At 37.0% G+C, this 14,865-nt stretch overlaps 1 protein-coding gene across 1 annotated transcript in view; it reads right to left on the bottom strand.

The window, feature by feature from the left end:
- MINDY4 (MINDY lysine 48 deubiquitinase 4) overlaps positions 1-14,865 on the bottom strand; it is a gene marked incomplete at both ends in the record, with an annotated part of 77,321 nt that overhangs the window by 18,205 nt on the left and 44,251 nt on the right. Inside the window, 2 exons of the mRNA XM_080339945.1 lie at positions 2,305-2,466; positions 4,478-4,541. Of these exons, the coding sequence (XP_080196071.1) occupies positions 2,305-2,466; positions 4,478-4,541 (226 nt within the window). The remainder of the gene's footprint in view (positions 1-2,304; positions 2,467-4,477; positions 4,542-14,865) is intronic.

Here is a 14,865-nt window from a genome sequence, read left to right as displayed (position 1 = left end):
CAAAAAAAACAACCCACATGATCAAAACTGACAGTCCTTTTCCATTACTGGTTGTCGTTGCCATCCTCATAGCCACAATGTAATTGGATGCTGCATCCACTTACCAAAACACTGAGAGGAAGAAAAGAGTCACTTTGAAAGACTTAGAGGCAAATGCTATTCTCCATTCCGCTACTGCAGACTACCCATGACCTTTACTTTTTCTGAATTGTTCTAAACTTGTACCTTTGCTAACAGAAAGCAGAATCTGGCCTCTCATGCTGAAACCACAGTGGAGACTCCCCAGATGTGAGCCCAAAGACCACCAGAATCTGACTTTTGCCCTAAGGCGTTGCAGAATGCATCAAGACATACGCACTGAAATGCGGAGCACTCACAGATGTTCTTAATAAAAAACAAGACAGTTTGCATCAGACGCCTAACTAGTGTAGGCTGAAAAAAAGGAAACTACATCTCCTGGAGTTTCTGTAACTGATTAAGTCATTGGCTTGGAAAACAGATCCCATGTGAGAGAACAGTAGTAGAACAAACAGATCCCCTCCACTGAATATTTTGCAGAATAAGTGGAAGGCAGTGTCTGATTCTCTGGGTAATTTTGTATTTTCACTTTAGACGGCAGATGGGAAAGAAATATATCTGCTACCTGCACTGACCTCGCTTGCCATTTTGTTACTAAAAAGTCATTTTGCTTACTAGAGAATGGAAAAAAATGCCACAGTGATGCACAGTCATTTTTGAGATTTCAAGTGCTACATTTTTTTATAGAAAAGGACAGGGAGTTGAACTAGCCACAGAAGTTAATTTACTTCTAGCCCAGCTTGTTCTAAATTAATCTGGTTTGGATACACTGATGTGTTGTCTTGACTGAATTTAAGCCTTATTATTATCTTGTGACTAATGTATAGAGTTGTGTTAATTAAAAATAACAAAAATTAGAATTTTTCAGCAGTAGGAAAATGTAACAGAGTTTAGCCATATGGGAAACTGTTAAAATCAAGCTTTGTTTCCAGTGACACATTTATATTAGATCTATACACAGGAATACGTTGCAAATCACTTTCAAATTTTTACAGAGGCACTGACTGAGAATCCACATGGGACTATTACAATTATCTAATCTAGCACAGAATCATAGAATCATTTCAGTTGGAAGAGACCCTCAGGATCATCGAGTCCAACCATAACCTAACCTAACTCTAGCACTAAACCAAGTCCCTAAGAACCTCATCTAAACACCTTTTAAACCCTCCCAGTGATGGTGACTCTACCACTGCCCTGGGCAGCCTGTTCCAATGCCCAACAGCCCTTTCCATGAAGAATTTGTGCCTAATATCTGATGTAAACCTCCCCTGGCACAACTTAAGGCCATTTCCTCTTGTCCTATCACTTGCATCTAACACAAGCCAGATTGTCTGTTTAAGAGAGTACATACCTTCAGGAAAGATGTCCGCTTGACAACAATGTCTGTTGATGGAGAATCAGCGAAATCCTTACACAAGTTTTTCCAGAGGTAAATTAATGGTTGTCACTCCTTTGACATTTTTAATCTATCTTTTAATTTTCATGATGACTACAATTAAAATACTGTTTTCAAAGATGTTAAAGGGAACATTCCCATTATATTGAAAGCTTTTTAGTTGTCTATTATTTTCTTTCCAGCTACTAAAATATCACCACCACTATAGCAGGGAGTACAGGATTCAATCAGTCTGGCTCTCGACCACATAGGAACCCATGGAAAACTGAATACTTAAAGTGAGTTTCAGCTCCAGCTTCAGTTTTTTATATATACATAATTAAAATATAGGTGTCGACATATGAGCTGGGTGTCTCAACTTCACTAAAATCAGTGGAGATCAGCAAATACAGTCAGGGGAACTTGTTCAGCGCAGCCTGGAGTAGACAATTATGTTTAGTCAGACAAACAGCTTTCAGCTCCACAGATTTCACTGCGCAGGTCCCAGTTCATATACACAGATCTATGCAGTAGTCACTTAGACAGAAGTAAGTTAGTCTGTAAACTGACTTTTGCTTCAGGAGGTCGTTTAGTAAATGAAACAAGCACATGAGATCTGAGATGCTGTAGACTACCCAAGTCATTTACCAAGGGGTGGCAGTTGTGACCCAGAACCTGCATCCAAAAGGGAGACAATACTCTGCCGTGGGGTGTCTCACCAGCACTAGATGCCTCCAAATAAGCAACTGAATCAAGCCCATAATTTACTAGCTGCTATACTCACTTCAAGCGAAATTTAAATTTACTTGTTTCCTTTTTAATTTAAATCAGAAGAATGGAAAGCATACCTGACAAACATTATAGTGCTCGAAGAGGGATAGTAAACCAATGTCACTGCGGCTTGTGATACCTTTCAAAATCGTGATATTGCCATTCCCAGAGTCCAGCTCAATCACATTGTTGAAAACATTGGACACAGCTTTGCCAGTCAAAAACAAGTTCACCAGTTCCTGTTTGTGACGTTTTAAAAAAAACAAAACAAAACAAAACAAAACACAAACCACATAGTTAAACAACTTGTCTCTAAAGATGTCAGTACAAGATTGATTCAGGATTGATAAAGTTACACATACATGAGATCCTAAACTGGTGGGGTGACTTTAAGTTTAGGGTTAAGATTAGGATTGCTTACAAAACTCCAGATATTTTGGGGAAAGTCTACTCCTAAAATAAATTGAGGAAATACTAGCAGGGTTTTCAATGTTCATTTATCCAGAGGCAAACTGCTGATAATCAATGTTCTCTCAACCTTAGTGTTGCTGTGTGTTTTTTTAATTAAAACATTTTGGTAGCTCTTTTTCTCTACAATGAACGTTACAGCATGAATGATAGAAATTAAAAGCCTATGCAGTAGTATCTGATATTTCTGCATGTGCTGGATGATGTATTATGAGTGTTGGACAAGAGTTGTTACAAGATTTTTTATTTTCTCACTGAATATTTCTGGATGAACTTAAGTCTCATTCAGTAAGACAGTCAACCATATGGCTTCACATCTGGTCCATATCACTAATATACTTGCCGCAGCAGATTGTTGATTATTTCCTCTGCAGTTGAACTAGAACATGGGCATGTCAGAGGGTAAATACATGTGAGAGAGTGGGTGTGTTTGCATGTGCACATGTGAGTGTGGCTAAAGTTAGAGACATCAGACATTTTCCTTGGCATAAGACCTTCCAAGGGCCAGCTAGGATGTAAGAGCGCATAACAATATCTAGCAGCAGACTGCGCTACAGCAATGAACCAGCTAGCTACTAATAAACAACATGTGTCAAGAAATTTGAGGTGAAATAATAATAAGAAAGTTTCCAGGAAAAAAAGAGTCCAAACTACCATGCCTGAAGACATGAATAACACTGTTATTGCCAGTTTGGACTTAATGTAGGATGTATGTAATGTATATGACTGTGCACATTTATAGCCACATGTTTCTTCTGGATTCCCTGGAGTTTATAGGTTCTTACGGGTGTTTTAGCACTTCTAATCCACCAGTGATGTTCCACCAACTTCTTGGGGAATCACCATGTAACCACAGTATAAAAGAGAAGAACATTTGTTTAGGGCAACAAAGATGATTAAGGGAGCGGAGCACCTCCCTTATGAGGAAAGGCTGAGGGAGCTGGGTCTCTTTAGTTTGGAGAAGAGGAGACTGAGGGGTGACCTTATTAATGCTTATAAATATATAAAGGGTGAGTGCCACGAGGACGGAGCCAGGCTCTTCTCGGTGGCAAACAATGATAGGACAAGGGGTAATGGGATCAAGCTGGAACACAAGAGGTTCCACTTAAATTTGAGAAAAAACTTCTTCTCAGTGAGGGTGACAGAACACTGGCCCAGGCTGCCCAGGGAGGTTGTGGAGTCTCCTTCTCTGGAGACATTCAAACCCGCCTGGACATGTTCCTGTGCGACCTCACCTGGGCGTTCCTGCTCCATGGGGGGATTGGACTAGGTGATCTTTTGAGGTCCCTTCCAATCCCAAACATACTGTGGTAACATGAAGCTTGTGTTTTGCAGCCAAAATGGCAGTATATTTAATAGCTGTGGACCATATTCAGAACACAAAACTGCCCATGTCCCAGATTTGGGGGAATCCATGTCCCAGAATTTTGGGATCTACATTCCACCTATGTACCCAAGGCAAAGGGTTTCCAACTGTGTGGTTGCTTCTGCAGTCCTAGAGCCAGTGGGAGATGTTTGGTACAGAAAATGAGATGAAATTTAGACTACATAAAGTTGTGGTCCTAAGTGTCAAACAGGAACAGACACACACAGACCAGAAAACCAAGCCAAAAAGCAGAAGCAACAAGATACTAAAATATAAAGAACAAAAGGATTAAGGTGTTTTACATTACAGGGGAAAAAGAAAAATAAGGAACTTAAAATAAGATACGTCATCTCTTCCCAGAGATCAGTATGCAGCTCTGCTTGCAGAACATCCCCAAGGTCGCACACTCAACTTACCTGAGTACAATAGCCGTGGCTGCCAATCAATCGGTTTGTAAGTACATCAAAATCATTGCGCACCCTGAAAAGGAGTAGAGAATACAATTAAATTAAGAGTGGAGAATACAGTCAAAGTGTTTTCCAACCATAAATACAGTTCTTTCAGTTCTTTCAAGGTCATTATTTGCATGGCAAAATGGAAGTGTATATATCAACTAAACCTGTGCAAAGCAAAAGTTTGTTAGAGCTAGACTAATGAAAATAGCTGTAGAGGAGACAAGAAGTCATTGTCACTACTAGTTAGAACTTTAGAAATTAAAACTACTGGACTACTTGTCCATGAAAGAAGAAAATATATATATACATATATATATATATATATATATATATAAAAAGACCGTGTACACATTTACAATACTGCTGTGTCGTCCCTTCTTCTATTTTATGACATCAAAGAGAAAAGTCTGTGAAATTGCATTATTGATGAATATGGAGTAATATATCCACAAACTAAGTTCCCTCTCCCATACTCCTGGAACTATTTAATTAGTAATTGGTTGATGACCTCAAAAATAAAGGTTGTAACTGTAATCATTTTTATCCTGCAGATATAATGTAATTGCAAACATTATTTTACACATAAATAAATGTCTAATCTATTTTTTTGTGAAAAAATAGTGTAGTATAATTTGGGACAGCTATGGCAGTAAACCTCACGGATTCATTCTATGGTTCATAAAAAGCTATTTCCCTTCAGTATAAAATAAGTTCATCTAAATTGTTTTGGCTATATCCTTATCTGGGCATTGTTCCAAAGGGAGAGACAATGCCTGATTGATCACCAATTAAGAATTATTAATAGCTATTCTACATATACATAGCCTTCTCACTCCCATTTGACTAGTAATATCTTCAACACACCCAAATGTTCATGTTTCCTTGCAATTAGCACAATTATTAAACAAACAAACAAATAAACAAAACCCATAAAGATTTGTTCATGACAAATAAGAACTGAATCATTGTGGTTAGGGTACAACTGGCTAGAAATTTCCCTTCAACACTGCTATATATGCTATGTTCAAAGTTTATTTCTTAAGTAAAAAGTTGAGACATTACCAGTTTTCATCCCAAACTTTACATAACTAGTTTCTCATGGGTTTTCTTTGAACGTGAAAATAAGAATGTAATAATCATTTAAATCAAGTGGCCACCATTGAATCACAATTCCCTTATTTAAAATTTTATTTTAAAGATAATTTAGTCTCAGTCATAACAAACAGCCACAATAACATCTCTTGCTAGTGTGAAATCAAAGAAAAGACCACGGAAAATGTGCCTGTGATATGGAAAATTCTCTCATGCAACATTGCAAGGAATGGATGAGGTGATAATAATCTTTGGATTTTGGCCATTTTTCAGTTTTAGAAACAGTTTCATCTTGAAAACACCATAGCCTTGTTTGAAATGAGTAGACTATACAATATGCGTCAGTTAGGGACAATGGGACGTACGACAAAGACAATAGGAGGAAGTTCTAATTTCATCTGTAGGTACAAACAATATGGGAGTTCAGAGGTGTATCTCAGATTTTCAAGAGGAACATCTGCCATTCAAATCACCTCTGCTAATGAGGAAATAAACACTAGGTATATAGTTAAGAGGTTTACACCTATTCTAAATGGTTTTAAGATTATTATTCATACCTGCCAAAGACTTACCAGACTCTGTGCAGGTGTATTTATTGTGTTATAATAAAAGGCATCTCCTTCTAAGTGCAAGTACACTTAATGCAAAAATATCAGATAAAGATAGCACTATATGTTTTGTTTTTTGCCAGGCTGTGAAGGCATTCATTGATGACAAGCAAATCTGAAGCATTTGTTCATTCTGGTGTCTTGGCTATCAGATGTCAAAACAGACGTAATGAATAAATCATTACTACTGAAATATTTCGTCCCTGCGTGAAATTTTCCATTTATACTCTTTAAATGACTTTAAAACAGAAAACCCCATTAATTTTAAGCCAGGGGACTTTTTAAGTATCCCTGTCATCATCAGACAATGAGTTAAAGAATTGACTTTACTGAATCCCTACTTATGCATGCTGCTTTGACAACATCACAGGTCAATAAAAAGACATGACCAAAGAGAACAGTTTTATCAGTAAATACTTCTTCCTCATCCTATAGTATTGGTATTTTTCAGTGTCATGGTAGTGCATAATTCTAACTGGAGAGTGAACTTGGAGAATGGTGGGTTTTGCCTCACCTAGTAATACTGTAAAATCTGTGAAAAACAAAACAAAACAATTCATTCAGAGATCAAGATACTGTTTTTTAATATCTCCTGGACAAATATTAAAATTAAGCATGTTTTCAAATATGCTGAAACACAATCTTCCACAGGAATAATTTCCTGAGTTGATATAATTAAGAAGTTGACAGTGAGATGTGTTAAATTTCAGATCACTCTAAGATGTCCCAACTTAATTTTAATTTTAGCTGTACTGTGTGTAATGTGATGTTGCTTATGTCTATACTGAAACCAGGGAGGAAAGAGTTTGAATTCTGAAAGGAGTGAGCAAAGCTGTGGTTTCAGCAGCAAATACCCTCAGATTAACATACTTCCTAATGTGCATAAAGTTTCTACTTCTGCTGTGTTTCAGTTTTTGCCCTGGGACCCTTGAATTGCTGAGTTCTCCATTCAGCTGTGCTGGAATTGCTTAGTCCAGCTTTTCTGATATCTTGAGAAAATGTGGAGGTATTTTTACATGCACACAGAACCTAAATAACATGGCAAAACTCATCTCCATATAGATTATTATTTTTTTCTACTGTTCTTTTAAAAAACATTTATATCTTTTCCATAAGAAAGTGATCAGTGTGAGATACCTGTATCCTAGAGCTCACCTGTCTGTTCCTTCAGCATGCAATCTAACATTTTTTTTCTCATATTATTATTGCATAAAATGAACTTAATTATGTGGCAAAATGAAAAGATGTGTAAGGTGGCTTCAGAGCAAATATTTACTTTTAGGAAGTGGAGAAATCTCGTCATGACAGAAACCAGCAAAATACATCTGGTGTGAATTATACATATTTTTTCACATTTTCTAATGGTACTGGTTTTAAGGCAAGAACACCTGAAATAGCCTTTCCAAAAAATATCATTCCATATTTAAAATCTCATTTTCTCTCCATGGTCCTGTTGGTGATTCTGTGTTAATCTTCAGCCTTGTTAAAATTGTTAGTTTCAAGTTACAAATAATGTAACATTAAGGATGTAGAACACTGAAGATGTATTGGTGTCCTGAGCCAAACCTTTGACTGCTCTGAATTGTCACAGCCATCCTGACATAATCTGGTGACTTCAAGGTAGCCTTGACAGTTCTTATTAGGGATCTGCCCCATGTTTTCAATTCATTCATCCATTCTGGGATGTACAAATTATCACACAGAATCCCAGAATGTCAGGGGTTGGAAGGGACCTGGAAAGCTCATCCAGTGCAATCCCCCCATGGAGCAGGAACATCCAGATGAGGTTACACAGGAAGGTGTCCAGGCGGGTTGGAATGTCTGCACAGAAGGAGACTCCACAACCTCCCTGGGCAGCCTGAACTATTCTGAGAGTTTAAGACAGAGGGACAAATACCAGAGTTATAAGAAACTGTCATGGCAGTATAAACCTCAGCACTGATGTTGCATCGACAAAATAAACTACAGTGATCTGACTGGATTCTACTAAAGTTTTAAAAGTGCATAAATACAAAATGTAAGTATTTTAAGCACTGGATGCTACAATATAGCATAATCTGTAATCAGACAAACTTTTTCTTAGCAAATAACCCTGAGCTAGATAAATAAGACATTTTAAAAATGCTTCATACACATTAAATTCTCAATTTATTTCCAGGAAAATTCTTACCAAGTCTTAAATGGAAAACATCTGAGCATTGAATATTAAATATAAAAATCACATACAAACTGTAGCGCTAGGAATGACAAAAGACTATCAAAATATGAGTTAGTTCATGTCAGTTATTTACCCTAGATATTGTTTGGATTGATAGCAGAAGAAAATAAAACAATATAAAACAAAATGTGGTGTATTCAAGTAAGTGCTAGCTGGTTTACAGTTCTTAACTCTGTGGCAAGGCTGTAATAAAAAATTGGTGACCTCATTTTGTTCATGGCAACAGACAGCTATATTAACAAACACACAATTACAAGTCTAGTCCAAAAATAGAATTTGGGTTGGGAGGGACAAAAACTTGTCTTCAAGCATAAGGATTTCAAATAATTACAATGGGGATGTGGAAAATGACAGGATGGGTGACTGGCTTATTGTGTAAATGTTCCATAATTTTCCTTTTTTTTTTTTTTTTTTTTTATACTGGCATACTGCAAAGTTTTCAAATGAATGTTCAAAAAATAAGGGAAGAGCCCTTTTGAAAGAGAAAATATATTAAAAAAATACTCTTTGGGATTCAAATCAGTGAAAGCAAGGAAGTGGCTTCATTCTTCATTTATCACTTCTTTCACATACCTGCTAATTTAACAAAGATCTTAAAATGTACATGTACTGAGGTAATAATGCACATTTAATATACCAGCTCTGTTTCTACAGGGTGCTAACATACTTTAGAAAGTATTTATATTTCAGGAGGACAGTTCTGATGTGAAAAGGGATTAATCTATGAGCACATTCAATCCACTGTTTCATTTTTTGAAATAAATTATGTTTCTCATTGAATGCAATATGTCTTCCTGAGCTCAACACATTAAGCAAAGACGCTAAACCAGAATCTGCCTAAACATGTTGGCCTTACATTTAGCAAACAGCTGAATACTATATAGTATTGTAGTACACTGGCTGAAAATTGGCAAAAATATGACAGCATTTTTGCTACTGCTCTATTTTGTAGTAGAATGACACTTCTTTCACATCTTTGGAGTCTTTTTAATAAATACACTTTATATCCCTAAAATCAAAAGAGGACATTTCTGAAATGCTTTGATTTTCTGGCGGAAAGGGAAAAAAAACCAAAACCAAACCAAAACCCAACTAAACAGAAAACAACAACAAAACCAACAAATTGAAACAAAACAAACAAACAAACAAAAACAAACTAAACAAAACAAAACAAAAAAACAAGACTGAGAAGAAGACAAAGCTAATCAATCACTTAGGGATGGGTTTCACATCAATATTTTTTATGTCTAAAGATGGCCATATAAACATCAGCTAACCACTTTGGGCTTCTTTACATTTTTGTATATGGAGAGAAAGTGGTATATCCTGAAGGTAATTTATATGACTTTGTTTAGATAATTTGCAGAGCAGAGGAAGAAACTACTGGAAAATGCCTTTTCTCCATCTGAAGAACATGAGGCAAAGGGAATCTACCCTGACACGGGCATGGCCATGTAATTGCTATATACCAGGGACTGGACAGATAAATCACATTCACAAATATGTGAGGACTTCAGATAGGCAGAATATATATATATATATATTTGTAGATTACAAGCTGAGAAATAAGGTTGCTATAGAAATGACAACACCTTGTAGCCACCCTTGAAAAAAAGACTCCTCAATTGCACAAGGCAATTAAAAACAATGCATGAATACCAGTTTCAAACAGTCACTTTGTTATAAGTTTTAGTTCAAAAGTAACAGGATTTGAGCATTTAGATGTAGTTGGATCAGAGGAAGCTCAGATGGTCAAAAGAAGCCACAGTCAAGAGGTGGAGCACCTCTCCTATGAGAAGAAACTACAAAGACAAGGACCATTTCACTGCAAAAGAGCACGCCTGATGGACTGCAACCAAAGTTCAAAAACTCCTCATTGGTAAGGAGAGGATTTACTCACTGCTTTTCATAACATATACCAGGCAACACTCAATAGACTTATTGGGCAAAAAGTTCAAGCAAACAAAAGGAAAAACTCCTTGGCAGAACACATAAGGGCACTGGGGAACCCCTTGCCACAGGATGTTGTGAAAGACAAAAGAATTAAAGGGTTCTAAAAGGTTTTAGAAAAATTCATGGAGGATAGGTTCATCAAGGGCTCATGAACTCAGTGGTCCGGATACAACTGCCAGCTTAGGAAGTCTCTTAATTACTGACTATCGGAAACATAGAGAATATACCAGCCAAAAATTGCTCTATATTCACCCCATTTCTTAAGCAGTTTCCTTCAAGCAGCTTCAGCTTTCCACTACCAAAGACAGGCCAATAGGTTAGATGGACCTTTCCTTTGATCCTATACAGACAGTCTTAAAGAACGCAGGGGCAATTAAATCCCTGTATCTCAGATACTTCTCAGAACAATACTCTGAATTTATATTGGCCATGGTGTGGACTACAGACACATCCCATACTGGGATAAAGCTGAGTTGTGGAGAGGGGGAAGAAAGGAAGATGATGTTCTCTGCATCTGGCAGGTGAAATCCAGTTGCTCTTTCATAGAAAACTACATTTCTCCATTGTTTTCTTGGCTCTCCGTACTTTTCACAGTGGTAGAACCTGAAATCTAGCCATAACTTGTGTGTGTTTATTGAGTCACAGGGTAAGTCTACTAACACATTTTAATTTTGTATTAATATTGTCCTTAAAATTAAGTAGCTCTTCTCAGTCCCTCTTGTTTAATTACAACTGCCACCCTCCAATTTTTTAGAAAATAGTTATGCGCCTTCTCAGAAATTGTTTTTTAGGCTAGGAAAGATAAAAACTTCTGTTATTCTTTTATAAGACAGATTTCTCTTTCCTTTGGTCTTTCCTTTACCTACACTTCTCCATTTTTAATGGGCAAACTCAATTTGACATGGCATTTCAACCAGGACACCTTAGTGCCTTGCACAATCTCTTAATATTTCTTTACCTCTTAAAAATATTTATGCTGATACACACTAAGAACAGGTCCAATGTTATCTTAGATCACTGTGTGCTCCACTACTCTTCTCATCTCTTCATCCTGCCATTTACAACTTATGAACCCCCACAGTACACTAGTGAGTAGTCTATGCATGACCTTGTAGTTTCTGCAGTTAAAATAAATTCCTTTTTTTATCACCCTCATCCTGGAGCCGGGCCAACTCTTTTTGTATAACATGATTTATTCTCTGTATTGACGGTGCCTTTCAACTTTCGACTCATCAGTACATTTCATTAGCACACCACTCCCTTTTTCCAGCATAACTGGAGGGAATAAAAACTAAGTTTAATCCCAGGCTGATCACTGAGGAACTCTATCAGTAACCTTCCCCACACTGATAATGCTTTTCCCTTTCCTTTATCACCTTTACAATTCTTAAAAGATCTCTTATTTTCACATTAGCAAATGACTTCTCATTTCGCATGATATCAATTACAAAAACCTGTTATTACCTCTCCATTAACTAATTTTATTCTAAGGGGTTTGGTTTTTTTCAGTTCAGCTAGCAATTGTCTATTCACTACTATAATTACATGCTTTAGTGAAGTTCAGATAGTATTCATCTATTTCATCTCCCAATTTGAAAAAGCTGTTCTCCTCTCGAAGAAGTATATTAGTTCAATCTCGTATAACTCCTCTAGAACCAGAGTGCATTCCCTGCCGTTCTCCATTTACCTCTGTAGTTAGTTACTCACTTTTCAGAAGTTTGCCTACGGCTTTTCAACCTGCTGAGATTAAAGGCTGTTTGGTCTGCTTTTCCTTCCTTCTTAAATGTAAATATGTTTGCTATTAAACTGTTATATGATGCCTTCTATTGTGAAGTATTAAGCATCATTGTCATTATATCTGTCATGTTAGTTATTTCAGTATTTGGAGAAGGAGAGCATCCATTTTTCCAGACTGATCTTTGGAGATCAGAAAATTCTCCACAGAATGAGCTAATAGCCTTCCTTAATTTCAGGCAAGTTCCCCAGCATTATGATTTATCCAGATCTGTTCTACAAGGAACTGGATGTGCCAGGAGAACAATCTGGATTTTTTCCCGTTGTCATAAGAAATCTTTCTGGTACATACCCACAAGAAATTTGCTGTCACCCAGAATATAATCCACTTGCCTGCCAGTAACAGGCTTCCTGAATTCTCTCAACAGAGAGACAATGGTGACACATCTCTCTCCATTATTTGCGCAAATCCCAGTTGTTCTCCCCTCTCCCACTTTTTTTTTCATTATTTTCCAATATACCAATCCCTTACCTAGCAAGATGTCAAACAGAATCACTGTAACAACCTCTTCGTCTTCTTGATTCTTTCTTTTTTGCAGAGTTTGGTTTCTTTTTTGTTGTTGTTGTTTTTGTTTCCTTTATGACTAAACTTTATTTCTTGTTCTTCTGTGCAGTAATTTCTTCAAACCTAATTCAGCTCTTCCTTGCCTTTGTGGTTATATTTCCACTTGGGTCACATTCCTTATCTAGCAGGCTATGTAGCTTCCTTATCTTCATATCTTATTCATCGGATGCCTGCATATTTGTGTTGTGTCAGACCCTATTCTCCTTTCCTGTATCTTGTCTTCAAAATCCCATTCTACCATCATCTCTAGCTTTAATCTTCTGTCCGTGGGTCCCCTCTTTCTCAAGTGTTATAAGCTGATGTTTCATATATCAATATATTCCACTGCATATCCACTTTTGAAAGAATGTAAACCTTGTAGTTTCAAACCTTGGTTTCACATCCTCCTCCAAATATTGCTAGGACTGTCTCATTATTCTTGTCTTCCTGTCTGTCTTTGAAGGAAAACCATTCACTTATTTCAGGCAAATTCTCTTCTTTATTGTCTCTTAGCAGCTGAAGCTGCAATCTGTGCTTCATTAAGGTTCTATGTTTATTCATATAATTATCAATGTAGCAAGCAATTTTTGCCCAGTGAACACTCCAACTAGAAGGGCCTCTGTCTAATTGACACAACAGAGCCTCAAAGACAAAGATACTGAAGGTTATGAATCACATGCAACCTATCAAACAGGAGCCACAGAAATTCACTTACCCAAACACACAAGGACTCAGTTCTTCCCTACCAAGCACTGTATCCCACACAACTCTCCTATTTGCTCTCCTTCCACTGTTTTGGGTAAATCTAATCTTGTGCTTCCTCCATGTTGTAAAATCACAAATAGGTCTTGGAAAGGTCTGAGACTCAAATGTGGATTTTTCAGTTAGGTCAAGCTGACCGTTTTTTAGCACTGTAACGTATTTGACAGCTGTTTCCCCTTAAAAATAGCTGCTTCCCTATCTTTTTCAAACACCAAAAGACTAAGCCATAAAATACATGATGACATGTATTTATATTGCATAACTGTAAACACTGAGTGAAACCTGCTCAAACACGTAATTTCCCCTTGCTGTTGGTCTCCCAGGCGTATTCAAGTGTGGGGAACTACATCTGAAAAAGTTTTCCCAGAAAACTGGCTCATAGAAAAATATATTTCCATTAAGTAGTAAGTATGCTCTGTGTGATAGGATCTTTTATGTGAAGTTGTAATTGCTTTTACTGCTGGACAAGCCAAATGGCTATTCCACAGAAACCTTTTCTTCACCAGCCAAATGGCATGAGTAGAGTAGGTGCATTTTGTGGGAACTCTAAATTAGAGATTAGCTCTGAAAGAGGAAGGAATGTCAGTTAAGAAACGTGAACTGAGGGTGGAGGACCCATTGTTCCACCCACAATTCATATGTCGACAGAGCATCACTTTCCTCTTCAATGTTCTACGTGACTCAGAGCTTAAAATCAAGTCATACATCAGAATCACAGTTATTTCACAGTAAATGATAAAGAAAAGGACACAGAAGTGAGACAGAAAAGGACACAGAAATGAGACAGAAAAGGACACAGAAGAAAATGACTTGATACAGGTTACTAAAATGATGATTATCTTACACATCTCAATAAATTCTTACATTGAGTAAAGGTAGTCCTCCCAGAGCATGGTTTTCAGTATGTTTTAACTGCACTAGTATTTTACCATTTTAATATTGTTACTTGAGATTATTTAAGATTATCAATTGTAATGAATTGTACGGTGAATTAAGAGTGCTTATTCTGTCCTTGCAGCAGTATAAAATAATCCAGATGAAAATGGACCAGCAAATCACGTCTGAAAGGCAGGTAACATCATGGTTAGAGATGCTAAAGTACAGTATTCAGCTTACAGTCTCTTCTCTGGTTTGTGGCACCTCGTTCTAGCCACAGTAAAACAATGTGCTCATGTGTTTATAGCACATGCCCAACAAATTATACATATCTGGAAGCTCCTTGATAAATCAGTTCCCACAGGCTTCTGCTTCCCATTTGTCACATGTCCCTCCTGTTCTATGAAAACTCTGTAGAGCATGAATTGAGTGGCACAGGCAAACAGCTGATCTTGAGGTCAGGTAGAGTCTGACCCACAGTAATTGAATATATACATTGTCT

The sequence above is a fragment of the Nesoenas mayeri genome (assembly GCF_963082525.1).
Source record: "Nesoenas mayeri genome assembly, chromosome: 2".
Lineage (NCBI taxonomy): Eukaryota > Metazoa > Chordata > Aves > Columbiformes > Columbidae > Nesoenas > Nesoenas mayeri.
Note: the sequence above shows the minus strand (reverse complement) of the source record. Positions and strands in the feature narration are given on the sequence as shown.